Source organism: Salvia hispanica, chromosome 6 (genome assembly GCF_023119035.1).
Source record: "Salvia hispanica cultivar TCC Black 2014 chromosome 6, UniMelb_Shisp_WGS_1.0, whole genome shotgun sequence".
In the NCBI taxonomy this organism is placed as follows: Eukaryota; Viridiplantae; Streptophyta; class Magnoliopsida; order Lamiales; family Lamiaceae; genus Salvia; species Salvia hispanica.
The window spans coordinates 31595393-31611106 of record NC_062970.1 but is presented as its reverse complement, the minus strand read 5'-3'; the positions used below and the strand labels follow the sequence as shown (position 1 = coordinate 31611106).

Sequence of the window (15714 nt, the reverse complement as noted above, 5' to 3'; positions counted from 1 at the left end):
TCAAAAAAGCTTTATTTTATAGGCTGTCACACTTTTTTCTAGATTTGCTTGTAGATTCTTTGTGTTTAGTGTTGAAAGTAATATTAAATATAATTACTAATACGTCAATAATTTTTTTTAGGGATAAAGGGCATTGGAAATTGATTAATGGATCAGCAGCTTTGAAAGAATAAAATAGATATACATGTTGTAATAGAATAAATTTCTTTAGTAAAGACTGCAAACCTAACAAATATAGGCTCCTTCTATAAATTATGTCTTGATACATACAAAAAAATCAGGTATTAATTAGCTGCCTCCTCTATCTCTCTCTTCTCGGCCTCTCCCCCTCTAATAGCTCTAAATTGAGCCAACTGGATTTACCTAAACTACTCCCTCACATACTGCAATTTTTTCCCACCAAAACAGCTATCAATGGCAATCTTGTTATTTTTACCACAAATCTCACTTTATATCAGTATAGATATATATATTATGCCCGACAAGTATTTTGGTTTTTACATTATCAATTCAATTGCGAGTCACTTTTATTGTAACTGTGCTTTTCTTCCCACTTTGTTGTTGCGTTGAGTGGAATCTGGCAAGTCCATTACAAATCAATTGAGCCGACAATGGACTGGAGTGCTATTTGGCTCTGAAAATAAATCTACTTATTTTAAAATTTAAATCCATCTTAACGTTGAAACAACGTGAATTGAGTGTAGAATAATCCGAATTCATCGCAAATCTCAACTAGACGTGTGAATATGAAATAATGCGTCCAATTCCAGTTATACATCGCTGATACTCCATTCATTTTGCTCTCACACAACAATTCCCAGCATAAATGTTCAGCCTGAGATTAAATAATCAAAGTCAGATGAGAATAACTGAATCAGGAAATTATATATCCAATCCAAGCTCACCTGATTATGAAAAAATTCAGGTCCGAATTTTGGATTCTCCATTGAAGAAACCATACCGGAGTGGAGGGACAAATATTTGCTGTGCAATTGATAATGTCCCTTGCCGGAGCTTCGCGAAAAGTTCAACGATTTCTACGTCGATAAGGAGGCAGACTTCATCATCCGCTTCCAGGTTTTTCTCTTTATTGTTTCTTCATTAATAATTTTATTCAGATTACATACTTTGTTTATAGGGATTGAAAATTGCGCCTTTTTGCTTGTTCAGATTCATTAACGGCATTTAGTGTTTGAAGACAGTAAGTCAATAGTAGGAGAAAGGAGCAAAAATTTTAAAATAAAATAAACAAAAAGATCAGTTACTTCGTAGTCATCTACTACATGGACTAACTTTTGTTACATGCCATTAATGGATTGTTTGAATTGAATTTTGGGATGATGGATCATGAATGGGTGACAAGTGATGAGGTTCAAGGACTTACTGCTTATGAGAATCAGAGATCATGAATCCCTCGTTCTCAACGTGGAAACCGTCGAACTTTTCAAAACCAAGAAGTTGCACTGCTAAATGTAGGCATGGCTGTTTAGTAATGCAAGTGTAACTCTACTGTTGGTGTATGAAATTTGAAAAGAAATGGTGCTTATTGAGGCAATGTGAGACTGGAAATTTGTGATAGAGATAGCTCTATGACTATGAGTGGCTGGTGGTGTGGAAAAGACATGAACTATAAATACTAGTATTATGATAGCGGAATTAAATCTTTGTTACTTGGAGGGTTCAAAAGAATCTCCCATGGCATATTCCATTTCTTCCTGATATTTATTTATTTGACCTTACTGGAATTTTCTAAATGGAACACACCAGTTGTGTCAATGTAGTTATTAATTGATAGATACTTAATGCTTTTCTAGAAGCGAATGTCGATGCGTAAAGGAAAGAGTAGAATATGGTTAACGTGAATGCGATGCTGTTAAATTTCTGTGGTTACTATTATTTTTTTAACTTTTCATGTGAAATACATAGAGAGACAGAGGAAAGAGTTATGGATTTTGTCTCTCCAAACGCTTGGTCACTTAGATTATGGAATAAGAAACAGAAATTGCACTCAGATAGAAAGAGATGAGAGAAGACCAAAGCTTATTACGTTGCTATCATGAATATTGAACTCACTGGAGGTTTTGGCATATGCTATATATTGCTAAGGAAAAACTCATCATCTTCAACTTCCCCACTCCTCACCAAAGGAAGGACCTAGCTACATATAGAGAAGGCTCAAGGATATAGATTCATATAAGTACAGTGAGATATAATATGTGTACACACATTGACGTGAATAATTTTCCTGAGTGTTTTTATTCCTATTTGAATGTTTTCAGTTTTAATAAAAATATTTAGGAATGTAAGGATAGGCGATTTTGTTCTACTTGAAGTATCCCAAAATTAGCTGCTGCCTGCTGGTTACAAATAAAAACTGCATGCAGATACGAACTATAAATTCTTGTCATTTGGATTGGTGGGGTTTATGAGCATTGTCTTTTTTGAGGCCAGCTGCAATTAAAATGATAGTATAACAGGGCATATAACATGTGTGCAGTTAGTTGTATACCAATAAACATCACCAGTGAGATGCATTACTCTGATCCTTGAGTTTTTTTATTTGTCATTGCAGGCATTGAAAGAAAGAATAGAGAGATTGAAGGCAAGAGGATGTATGAATTTACTGTTTACAACTCAGACTGAATTTAGCGATGTAGATGGAGATAAGGAAGAACTTTGTCTCAATCCATGGAGAGATGGTCCTTTCAAAAGACTAATGCTCTCTTAACTTGGCAGATAAAACAGTTGATTCGTTCTCTGCAGTGTGGTTATCAAGGCCTTTCTCACTATCAGCTGTCTAAATCAGTTTCATTTGTCTTACCTATCTTGTGTATTCCTTATTAGGCTTTATCAAGATTTTGAAAAAATATGGTATACCAACTGGTGAACTATTGAGTCTACCTTTTACTCAGCTTTCTGTCCACCAGCCTTTCTTTATGCCTGACCAATCACGAGTTTAGCTCGTGAGTGTGACGCAAATCTGGAGCTCCTCTTTCCACAAGAAGATGAGGTTGTCGAGTCAACCTCTGTTGAACAAAACAGAATGCTGATCTATTACATGCATCTATGGAAGCAAAATTGCCACCTGGTGAAGAGGCGACCACTCTTGCTGCCATTAAAGCTATACGATGTCTTAGAAGGCAAGCTCCACCTATAACCCTCTAGCACTCTCGTATATCAATGGAACCCAAGATAAAGATGTCACAGGTGCATTGACAGCAGAAAACTCTGTCTCGTGATTCTTTTGTTACCCTGCCTAAAGAAGAGGTCGCAACCAAAGAGGTTTTTCCCCCATGTAAAACCTTTATTCTTTACCGTTTGCTCTCTTTTTCCTCCAGAGTGTGCTGTGTGATGTTTCTCCCTTTTCATCTAGAGTGTGCTGTGTGATGTTTGCTCTCGTGGCAGTTGACAATAATAACAATGTTACTTGCTTAACAAGCTTCCAAGTGATGACAGAAATTTAGATTGCATTTTTCACATGTAAGTTGTCAAAATGTTTGGATTATAGGATATGAGTTTTGGACGTAAGACTTCCTGAACTTCCAATGTTCTTGTATTTTTTGTGTAAAACTTTGAGAAGATTCTGATGATTGATTCAGGATTTAGCTAAATAACACCAGAAAAATTATCTACACATACTGGAAATGCTTTCCTTTACACACTTATCACAAATATTAAAACGACATCTCCCTAACACAGGACAAAATTTCATTAGTCATGTTTGTCACATGATGTGGTGGTCTTTTTCATAGTAAAATGGCATAGGTATGGACTTGAATGCCCTATAATTTTCCACGTTGTTGAAATGCTCATGCTCCAACCTGCATGATTGATGTCCATTAATGGTAGAAACACGAGTTCTAGGCATTGAAGGATCGCAAGGAACATACCTGAAGAAGTTCCAAATGCCACGACGAAGTATCTCCAAGCAGGCAATAACAGCGATCATGGCATTTCTATGGAGAAATGGTAGATTGAAATCAAGGACCAGCTGCATCCATACAAGCCTCAGAAGTATGTTGACTACCTGCAGTTTCATGCCAGACACTCTCTGTAAGTTTAGTTCTTGTGTTTGTGGGTACGTGTTTTTCTAGAGTGAAAGAGATAAACTGCTCACAATAGCTACTACATATACAGCTTTGTTTGATATCAGAAGCTTATCTCGCAGCCATCTGTTCTTGGCTTTCTTTTGCAGGAGACCCCAATCCACTACAATATCCCAATACGTGTTGTAGATGGTCGTGATGCCGGAGGTTGCTGCAGCCATGATTCTCCAAAACGCCGATGCATTGCCATTTTGTACAGTGATATCATACAATGACCTCATCACAAGAGCAACGACTGTTGAGAAATACTTTAGGCCATTGAGGCCCTGCATAGCGCTTTTCTCCTCAAACACACGTCGGAGGCACTGAGTTCATCCAAGCAGCCAAGTTTTAGCTGAGAAGACTGAATTTAAGATTAATATGATCAATGGAGTTTGAGTTACCTGAAGGAGGCGCAGCCAGAATGGAATAACGGCCACAGCTATGTATAGAAACTTGTAAGTACTGTTGTTTGTGCATTCGTTCGATCTCTTTCTGAAGTCGCCCCACACGTAGTAACATATATAATATTGCAGACTTCTGATAGCCTGAATCTGATGTACAAAATGAATCGGAATGTAGCAGTTAGGCCGCGGTGGAGCGGAGGGGTATTTTATCATTTTACATTTATTAAAAATAATAGGAGTAGTAATATTAATATAGAATCTGAAATTTAAATCTATATGCTGTATATGGGATTCACCTCTCTCATAATCTAAGTTTCGCTCAGCTCGTCTCTCTGCTATTTAACTGGCATGGCTTTCTCAACTTCGATAAGTTATCCAGAATTTCTTTGTTGCTTTTACCATTGATTTACTCCAAGATTATATCAAGAAGCTTTAATAATTTTTAAAAAAATGATTATTTAATTTGTGTTCGAATGGCTGAAGTAAAGCCTAAAATTAGAGTATTGATTGAAAATTTCATGCATGTATGAAATGAATTCAGTGCTATACTTTGCGAAGAGTTGCTTCCTAGCATGAAAGGTTCAGCTCTGTTGCTGTAGTTAGGTACAAATCATGATCCTATTCTCTAGTGTTGATTATTTAGCTTAACATATTGCATTTGGATGATGTAGAAAATGTGGTACCTGGCTCGTCATCTGATCTGCCACGAAAAAATCAATGAAGGTAACCTGCAAAAAGGGCAGCCTGAATTCAGATGGCAAAGTGGTGTGATAGTTTCATTTGTATGTTTTCCTGTTTTTCATGATGTGCAGACCTTGTAGAGAGGGGCAAAGATGCAGTGCAATGTAGAACGAATGAGAAAGAAGCGACTGGAACGGTATATTATGTTGAAGGGACATAGTGTTATAACAAGCACAACCTGAAATAGAAATATTCATAACATTAGTCTTTCATCAGCATTTCAGTGTTGTGGCCCTTTTTATTAAAGAAGAGCTTTATATTAGACTCACAGTTACTAGGAACAGCGGAAGCAGTTCAGTTATTAATCGGAATTTCTCTGTCTCCGGATCCATCTCCAAGTCGAGATGAGCAAGAATAGCAGCTAGGGTGAGTACTGAGAGTCCAGAGGCAACGACCAAGACTTCTCTGAAGCCAAGTGACGTCTCTGGTTTGAAGCCAAATATAAAGGGGTAGTTCACCCTTAATCGCCTCCAGAAATAGGTATCTGCTCCGTACATGACCATGTGCAGGACGATGTATCCAAACAAGCTATGAAGATCAAAGTTTATCAGTTCAGCATCTAGTCCAGTTTTGGATGAGGGAACAGCGAAAAAGTTTGAGGGAACATACCTGTAGAGTGGGAATATGTTCGTCATATACTGTCTTCCTCCTTCGTGCTGAAGAAGATTGCGAGCATAAACAGAGACGATGATGGCAGCAATCAGAGCTATACAGCAGCCGGTGAATAGACCTGCACACAAGTAAGTAATTTTCACCTGAATCTTTAGGAATACTATAATTGCAATGAGTAAAAGTTTCGCGAAGAACAAGTGTTTTTTAGCTAACAATATATTACCTAGAAGGAACGTTATCCGGTGCCTCTCTCTTTTCGCTCCTGGTCTCAACACCTTCATTCCTTCTCTTCGATTTCCATTTGCAAAGTGCTTGATATACGAGGCCTCTAGTTTTTCGGTGAGTTTGTAAATCTAGCAAAAAAGAAGATGGGAACTTTGCGTCAAGGCCATAATACTATGTTGAAATCCTTAAACTGAATCTGTATATGTTGCTGCATAGCAAACCTCGTCGGAGCTTCCAAGAGATGATGTGTCGACTATTTGCAGGTATGTTTTTGAAGCATTCCTTGAAGTTATCTGCAAATAATTCAAGAAGTTTAGTGAAAACTCAAGAAAAGCTAGTTGATTGAAGGTGAAGTGCAATGTAACAAACACCTTGTCATATTTCTTCATGATCTTGGAGAAGGCAAGCATATTCAAGAAACTGCAACATCAATTCATGCAGCTGCTATTAGTCGTGTTACTGTATCACATTCTATCCCAAACTTTTCTGAAAGTCGTGATAGAATTGGAAAATTTCAAATCTTGGGATAGAAAGTGATATTAACCCAATATACTGATATAGAAAGTGGCAACGGAAGCTCTCACCTGTAGCTCTTGAGAAGGCGAAGCTGCTGGTGGAACTCGATGAAGGCCTTGCGCATCTTCTTCTCTGCTCTCCTCAGCTCGTCCTTGCTGAACGACAGCTTCATCTTCGAGCTCATGACGACGTTTTTCAGAGTCGAGACAGGGGTATCAGGATCAACATTGATCTTGACATGTTCCAAAACTTGCAAACGTGCAGGCCTCGAACCCTCAAGAATCTTAGTTTTCTCCTCGGCCTCGTCCATCTCAACTTCTTGAATCACATCCATATGCTCTCCTTCAGGGCTTCTAGCCGCTGGACTCAAAACCACGCCAGCAGCCACCGTTTCTTGCACGTGATCCGGCCTCTCGACTCCGATCCTCAAAGCAATCAAAGCATCCATCTGCTTGCTAAGCTCCACGGCATTCTCCTGTATTCCCTGTACCTTCCCCTCGTGGAACGTCCTCACCTTATCAAACTCAAGGTCGAGCTTCTTGAAGAACTCGAGCTCTTGCTCAGCGCCTTCTGCTGACAGCTTCATGAGCAAGGCCTGGTATGCACTATGTGGGATCATGACAGCCTCTTCTTCTCTCGCCTTGGGTGAGCTCCGGCCAGTGAGGCCGCTGAAGGCCCTGTACATGGCCTGCCTCCGTCTCTTGAAGCCGGGGTTGTTGTTGCTCTGCTGCCGGGATTTGAGGAGGGCTTTGAGGTGTTTCTTGAGATGGGAGTAGTCCATGTATGCCCCCTGCCATTCTTGCACCATCTGTGATGAGAACTCTTTTCCAAACTTCATTTTTCAAAATTGTGTTTGGCAATACTTAAAAATGGAAAGACTCTTCTCTGTGTGTGGTGCTTTAAATGGTTCGACTATGGCAAAAACGAGTTGTTTTTCAACTGGGATATGGATTCAAATGTGGCTGCCAATTATTAAGTGCATGCTTCTATCTGTTGATATTTTGGGGGGGTCTACTCTTTATTTCCAGAAAGGATTATGGACCACTTGTGCTTTATTTTGGTGAAAGAGTTAAGACACAGAGAGAATGTATCATACAGTGCATGCCTTGCTGACTCTACGTTGACGTTGTCTTCACCCACAATATTAGATACAAGTTCATTTACGACCACAAAAAATTCATTTACACTAGAAGGGTTAACTCGACTAATCATCTTATAACCTTCTGTTCTTCATTGTTTACGAATTTGGTATTGATTAAACTCTTACTCAGTTTATAATATTACCAATCATTTTATCATAAACTCAATTTCTACGGAGGGAGAGTAATTCAATACTCCCCTCAGTCCTCCATTAATTGTCAACTTTTATCATTTTCATTCGTCCTCCATTTATTGTCCACTTTACATCATAATTGTTATTTTTATTAAAGTATAAATTGTTATTTAAATCATAACTTTGGTCATTTATATAATTTTCAAAAGTAGCGATTTATACTATACTACAATTTTTAAGAATATGCAATCTTTCCTTTTTAGTTCGTCCCACAAGAATATATACTTTCCAATTTTGAAAACTCTTTTCTCTATAATGAAGTGAGACTTATTCCACACTAACAATACTTTAATTACTTTTTCTCTTTACCTTTCTTTTATTTAACCAATTTTGTATTAAAATTCGTGTCAAACCCAAAGTGCATATTCTTTGGGGGCGGAAGGAGTATAACATTTGTACCGTTCCTAATTTTCTTATACGACTAAATATAAGATGAAATTTGTAATTTAAATCATATTAATAAGACAAATTTGACATTATTTTACATTATGATAGATAGATTTCTAGATGATTATTATGTGTGTGGTAAGAATATAATGACAAAATATAAAATAACAAATTTCATTAGAATTTTAACTATATGAGATAATTGCGAAATATATAAAATTATGATTTAGTTAGTTATTTTCTAAAATCAAGAGATATAAAAAGAAGTTAATCAAAAATTATAATTTAAATAATAAATTTTTTATTTCATTAAAAGTTGGATCATAAATGGTGATAGTTTGACGAATTAATTAAACTTAGTTGCAATTCGACGAGCAATTACGTGCTGTAAAATAATGTCTTGATTTATAATTATTTTACATTATTTTTATGACCATAGCATATGCAATGACCTATCATATTAATTATTTCTTAAATATATTTACTTGGCCAATTGACGGTACTGTTTGGATTATATTAATTGAAATTACTTGTATCAGTTAAGTACTAGTACTAATACTACCGCAGGTGCGATGATTTATTTCACGGGCGAGGTCTCTGGTTCAAGTCCAGGATGGCCCAGCTGCGCCAGGGAAAAGAATAGAAGAAGTATCTGACTACTTCATGCATGCTCCACTCGGTTTGGGGGGATATAGCTAAGTTGGTAGAGCTCCGCTCTTGCAATTGGGTCGTTGCGATTACGGGTTGGATGTCTAATTGTCCAGGCAGTAATGATAGTATCTTGTACCAGTTAAAAGATCGAGCAGACTAATATGCCACATCAGCTCATATTTCTAAAATTTATTATAGCTTAAGATCACATTTGTCGTCGAAGCATTATTTCATTTGGACTTGTTCATCTGGAGCTCCAATTACCATTATTTGACATTAGAACATCATACTATTACTACCGTTTAACATCATCTTATCGATCTTGAAGTAATACATCTGATTTATATTGAACGGGTGTGTTTGAATTGGTAGATAGGACCATTTAAAGGTATTTACCGGCCCAATCTAGTGTTTGAATTGACATATAATTATTTTGTGTGGTCCTTTCATAGGGCAAGGGCCCGTTGTATTAGAGCAAGAAAATGATGTATTACTATCTGTTGAATATTTATTTCATATATTCATTCAAGTGTTTCATAGTGAGGAGAATACACGCCTAAAGAGGCCGATGATCATTTACATATGGTATGATTTACCCTAGCTATAAATCAGGAAAGAATAATTTACAATTAATTTGAGATCATTCTAATTGATCCCCTAATCTTTGTGTATCTTCCTTGATTTCTTCCAACACTCCCCCTCAAGTTAAACAATGAGATCACTCATTTTTAACTTGCCCAATACTTCATGGAAGCTTCTTGAATCCACAGCCTTTGTAAGAATATCCGCTAAATGGTTTTTTGAACGAACAAAGGGAAGGTCTACAATCCTTGCTTCTATATTCTCCTTGGTGAAGTGGCGGTCTACTTCAACATGTTTCGTTCGATCGTGTTGAACTGGATTTTCAGATATGCTTATTGCTGCTTTGTTGTCACAAAAGAGTTTGCACGGCTCCTTTGACATTAAGCCTAGTTCTGTCATTAACTTCTTCAGCCATAGGATCTCTGTCAATCCACTCTTGATCCCACGAAACTCTGCTTCTGCACTTGATAGAGCGACTACCTTTTGTTTTTTACTTCGCCAAGTCACGAGATTTCCACCCACGAAGGTAAAATACCCTGCAGTCGATCTTCGATCATTTGGGTTCCCTGCCCAATCCGCATCTGTGAACCCATGCACCTCTAAGTTCCCATGATTTTCAAACAAAATTCCATGTCCCGATGTCCCCTTCAAGTAACGCACAATCCTCAAAGCCGCTTCCCAGTGATCGACTTGAGGCTTATGCATAAACTGACTAACTATCCCCACTGCATAAGCGATATCCGGTCTAGTATGAGATAGATAGATAAGCTTACCCACCAGACGTTGGTATCTCGTTTGGTGCGTGAGTTCGGCTCCTTCATCCAGTCGAAGACCATGGTTCTGCATCATTGGAGTTTCTGCAGGCTTGCAATCTAGCATTCCTGTTTCAGCCAAGAGATCCAAAACATACTTCCGTTGGCTTATAAATATCCCTTTCTTGGATCGCATCACTTCAATGCCCAGAAAATACTTCAAGAGACCCAAATCCTTCATCTCAAATTCAGCAAAGAGGTTCTTCCTTAGCTGGCTTATCTCCTCCTCATCATCCCCAGTAAGGATCATATCATCCACATAGATAATCAAACATGTGATCTTCCCTTCTTTCTTCTTGAGGAACAGAGTATGATCTGAATTACTCTGTTGGTATCCATATTTCTTCATTACTTCAGTAAATCTCCCAAACCATGCCCTCGGTGATTGTTTCAAACCATAAAGAGTCTTTTTTAGTTTACACACCTCTCCTGCCTTGAATTCCCCCTCAAATCCTGGTGGAGCTTCCATATAGATTGGTTTAGTGAGTTCTCCATGCAAGAAGGCATTAGTCACGTCAAACTGATGTAGCGGCCAGTTCTTCGTTGCAGCAATAGAGAATAGTACACGAATAGTACTCATTTTGGCAACCGGTGAGAAGGTCTCTGCATAATCGACTCCATAGGTTTGAGTATAGCCTTTTGCCACTAACCTCGCCTCGTAGCGCTCAATTGAACCGTCTGGTTTCCTCTTGATCGTGAACACCCAGCGGCATCCCACTAGTCTAGACCCCTCGGGTCTCAGACACACTTCCCATGTTTTGCTTTTCATTAGCGCCTTCATTTCTACCAGCATCGCCTCCCTCCAATGTTGGGTTTTCATTGCTTCCTCCGCAGTTCTAGGGATCTCCTCTTCATCATATAGAGCTGCAGTGAAGGCCCTCGCCATCTCCGTCAGATTTGCTTTAGCCAGATTTTCCACTAAATATCTACTTTTCTTCGAGATACGCTCTGGGCTATACCTCTTGGGTGGAACACCCCTTGTGCTCCGATAAGGGAGTATTGTACTGCCATGTATCCCCATCAATTACAACATTCTCTACTGGTTCTGGATCTGTCACAGAGTCATTGGGAATATTTGTACTATTAATTCCAGATTCAGTAATTACCTCAGATATCATTGGAGAAAGACTATCGGGTGAAGGCGAGTGAGGAGGCTCTACTGGTGACAAGACAGGCTTGGCGACAGTACTAACTGTCTCTGTTGGTTTCGCGGCAGAGTTTCTTGGTGGCGATACAAACCAACTTAGGGTCCACTCGACCTATCAATAATTCCTAGATGATGGATCAAAGCACCTATAACCCTTTTGATTGATTTTATACCCAAAAAAACACATTTGATAGCGCAAGCAGAAAATTTGGTTCTTTCGTGTTTGGGAACATGGACATACAAGGAACACCCAAAAAATTTAAGTGGTAGGGTAAGCGGTTCGGGTACTTTGGCTAGTGAGGATGAAAGTTGTAAATGAGTTTTCACATTTAAAATTTTTGTTGGTAGACGGTTAACTAAATAAACCGATGTAGCAACAGTCTCAGGCCAGAGAAATCTTGGAACATTATAATCAAAAAACAAGGCACGAGTAATTTTAAGAATGATCCTAATTTCCTTTCAGCTACTCCATTTTGTTCGGGGGTATATGGGCAAGAGGTTTGGTGAACTAACCCTTTATCCACGAAAAAATTTGACATTTCCCGATCGACAAACTCCCTCCAGTTGTCAGACCTAAGAATTTTAATGGTTGTTTGAAATTGAGTTTGAACCAATTTGTAAAAAAGGACAAATTTTTCGTAAACTTCAGATTTGTTCTTCAAAAAATATACCCACGTCATTCTCGAACAATCATCCACAAATAACAAAAAATATTTAAAACCATGATCTCCAGTAACGGGTGCATGAACCCAAACATCAGCATGAACCAAAGAAAAAAGACTCTTAACACGAGTTTCAGTAGACTTAAAAGATTGTTTATGGCTCTTCGCCAAAACACAAGATTCGCAATCAATATTCTTGAAATGGGAAAAATTAGGAAAAAGTAGTTTAAAATAACCATGAGATAGGTGACCAAAACGTCTACGCCACAACCAAGCTTCTCGAGTCGCAGATCCGTGAGCCAGCATTGCGACCACTTCCTTGGTGAGCCATCTCGTCAACATAGTAGAGGCCTTGACGCTCAGTGCCACGCCCAATTATCCTCCTTGTCCTGATATCTTGTAATACACAGAAATTAGGATGCATTAGTAGGTTACAGTTTAATTCCTTCGTCACGTGACTAATAGACATCAACTTGTGTGATAATTTGGGAACATAGAGACAATTCGAAAATTTTAGCGTTGGTGAAATCTCAATTGTTCCACTCCCCTCTACTGATGTTAATTCTGTTAGAGTTTGTATAGTAGAAATCACGTTTCGAGTGATTGAATACTGTAAAACTCTTATTTTATTTTCCAATAAATAAAACAGATTAATTTTGTCATAATGTTGTTATGTTTTACATTTAATGGATGTTAATGCATGTTTAAACGTATAAGTTAACTTAACAAAGTCTAAGTCTTTGTTTTAGTAGACCGGTTGTGGGCGTCGTCCACTTTAAGGTAACACGGTCAGTTCTAAACAAAGAAAAAGATGAATTTCACAACCTAGATGGAATTTGACTATCCATCGAGAAAGGTTGCAATGTCAGTCCGCATATTTCTAAGCCTTACTGAAATAAGATGACATTGGTGTGGTATAGCACTGAACGGATCTAACAGCAAGACTTGTCATTGGGCTATCTACTGAAAGGCGAGGTCTTGATAATATTTGTTTCTTAATCAATGTAGGTTAGCATTGAGCATACGGTATTGATTATGCACTACTTTGACTTATCAAATGGTGCGGGTTTTTCGTAACCCAATTATCCTGATATATTGGGTAGTGGTGATCAATATCTAGCGGTGCTAGGATTGCTATTATATTGAATCGTGCACGAGGAGAGTCTCGTTTGATAATGTCCTCAAGAGGAGCGCGAAACAAGGTTTTATTATTCGGAACCTAGCTAGTTGGAGTTTGATTACTCTATGAATATTAAATAAGTGTTTTATGCTAAGTCCACTATTGGAATTAATAAGAAGTTAATTAATTAAGTCAATAGCAGACATTAATTAATTAATGGATATTTTAATCTTAAGCGCGGGAAATGAAAGTTAAACGGAAACCCGGATTACTTGTAATTTGGGATTTGGATGGGGAGAGTTCAATATTACTTCTGTAGTGGCTGCTCGTAATATTCCAATTATAACTTATATTAAATTGTGGGTTCAATTTAATTAGTAAAAAGTAAATTGGATGAGCCCATATCCAAAACCTTCCATAGATCCCTGTCTGGGCCCAAAATGAACTTAATATAAATAGGAAAATAAAGGAGACAGAAATAACACAATTTCATTATTTGTAATTTTCGAAAATTTCAGCCTCCCCAGCTGTAGGAATTTTCGAATTCCACTCCTATTCCCAAAAGGATTTCTTCTGTCTTCTTTATTTAAGTCCTAGTATTCTAGTAAGATCATCCCACACTGATATTGGGATACAGTTCGGGAACCAGAGAGAAGATTTGTGGTCTAGTACTCAAAGCATCACGTGGAGAAGAAGCTAGTCATCTTCAATTCTTTGGAGAATTAATTAGGTGTTTTTCTGCTCCGTAGAAAAGCATGTTTTAGGTTTCAATATTCTTAAAGCATGATTAATTCAAGTTATGAGCATGATACATATGATAATTATGCGAACAGGTTTTGTCTAAATAATCTGCGAAATAGATCTGATTATTATGTGATTGATTTATATGAGCGCTTCCGCTGCCAGCACCTTCAATTGGTATCAGAGCCAGTCTTTGGCTCTGATTATTTGGATTTAAATTTCGCGAAATTCATGTATGCATGTCTTATTTGATTACGAAGCATGTTCTTGTGTTTTAATTTTTTTTATGTTTATGCATGATGAACTCAAGAACATTCGAATCATATAACTTGAATTATTCGAACGAACGAGATGTGCGATTCGTCGGCGCTTGCGCCGGGACGAATCGCACTACGTGCGATCGGAGTAGGGTAGTCGAGAGAGTGGGAGCCGAGGGTCAACGGCTATGGGGCGACGCGCCGGCAAGCAAGGGCTCGCGCGCGCCGCCAGCCAAAGTCCGTCGTAACCCTAGCCGGCCCCGATCAATTTCGACGATATCCGACGTCGAGTGGGAGCCGAGGGAAGTGATCACGCGGCGACGCGCTGACGAGCATGGGCTCGTGCGCGCCGCCGGTCGAGACCACACGCCCAAGCCGGAGCCTGTTGCGTCGGTGGTGGAGGGAGGCGGAGCGCGCTGCTCGTCCGAGAGCAGCGGCTGTCTTCTTCGCCGGAAACCCTAACCCTAACCCTAGAAACCCTAAACCCTTCGCCCACTACTAGCGGCGCACGACCGAGAGCAGCCGCGCCAAGTGCAGCGGTTGCTGGTTAGCGCGAGACCGCCGGAGCAGTGGCTGCGCGGCCTTCGCTGCGCGGCTGGATGTCGACGGGGTTGGGAATGTCTCGGCGGTTTTCCGTCGGAAAGAAGGGAGGAGGAAGCGCGCGCCTTCGGGCGCGGCCTACCGGCGAATTCGCCACCCCGGCGAGCGTCTCCGGGGATATCTTCGAATCTTCGTCGTGTTGATTCGTGCAAACCTCGAATCGCAAGATATTGACGAAAGATTATTTAATTCATAAATTAATAGATATCATTAAAAATAATATTATTTAATGAAATAAAATATTTTGGGAAGATTTCCCTAGATTTTAGGAATATTTAGATTATTTTCTATATCTATGAATATTTTATATCCTAGATGATATAGATAAGAATAATTTAATAGTTTCCTAAATATAATATATATCTAGAATCTATAATAAGATAGATATATAAGATTACATTAAATAATATAATTAATATTCTTCCTAATCTTGAACTTGGAAATTATATGAATTTAATTTTTCATGTCTAATTAAGATTATAAATAATGTACTTTATTTTAGATATATCTTATAGTATGACATGAATAAGAATTAAATTCTAGATTAATAATTCCTAAACTAAGATATTAAAGATAATAAAAGATTTAATTATCCAGTCAATTAAATACCAACCTTCCCTTTCTTTCTCTTCTTTTTATCCCTTCGACGAATTTCGGCTATGACCAATGCCCCACTAGCTGAATAGGCGTAAGAAAGCTACCTGAAAAAAGGCAAGGTGCACCTTGGATTGAACTCGACGAATTGCATTTTGCCAGAGAGATTTTTTTAGTTAGAAAGATTCTCTATTGGAAATTCAAAATAAAAATAAAGGGTCTACCTTAGAGCCTTAGAGGAA

General features: G+C 38.4%; 1 protein-coding gene, 1 long non-coding RNA gene and 1 pseudogene across 2 annotated transcripts; 1 reads left to right on the top strand and 2 right to left on the bottom strand.

The window, feature by feature from the left end:
* Window positions 1-724: 724 nt before the first annotated feature.
* On the bottom strand, window positions 725-1583 carry LOC125196466. Its single transcript, XR_007171895.1, has 2 exons — window positions 906-1583; window positions 725-835 (listed from the first exon to the last, which is right to left on the bottom strand). It is a non-coding gene; the product is annotated as an uncharacterized LOC125196466 (long non-coding RNA).
* Window positions 1584-2801: 1218 nt separating this feature from the next.
* On the top strand, window positions 2802-3449 carry LOC125195137 (annotated as a pseudogene).
* Window positions 3450-3531: 82 nt separating this feature from the next.
* On the bottom strand, window positions 3532-7550 carry LOC125196465 (phosphate transporter PHO1 homolog 3-like). Its single transcript, XM_048094993.1, has 12 exons — window positions 6655-7550; window positions 6442-6490; window positions 6292-6363; window positions 6069-6198; window positions 5843-5963; window positions 5503-5761; window positions 5307-5411; window positions 5176-5220; window positions 4490-4639; window positions 4118-4411; window positions 3891-4027; window positions 3532-3821 (listed from the first exon to the last, which is right to left on the bottom strand). Exons 1-12 carry the CDS (start codon window positions 7422-7424, stop codon window positions 3725-3727), a joined length of 2229 nt encoding a protein of 742 aa, XP_047950950.1. The 5' UTR covers window positions 7425-7550; the 3' UTR covers window positions 3532-3724.
* Between the last annotated feature and the right edge of the window lie 8164 nt (window positions 7551-15714).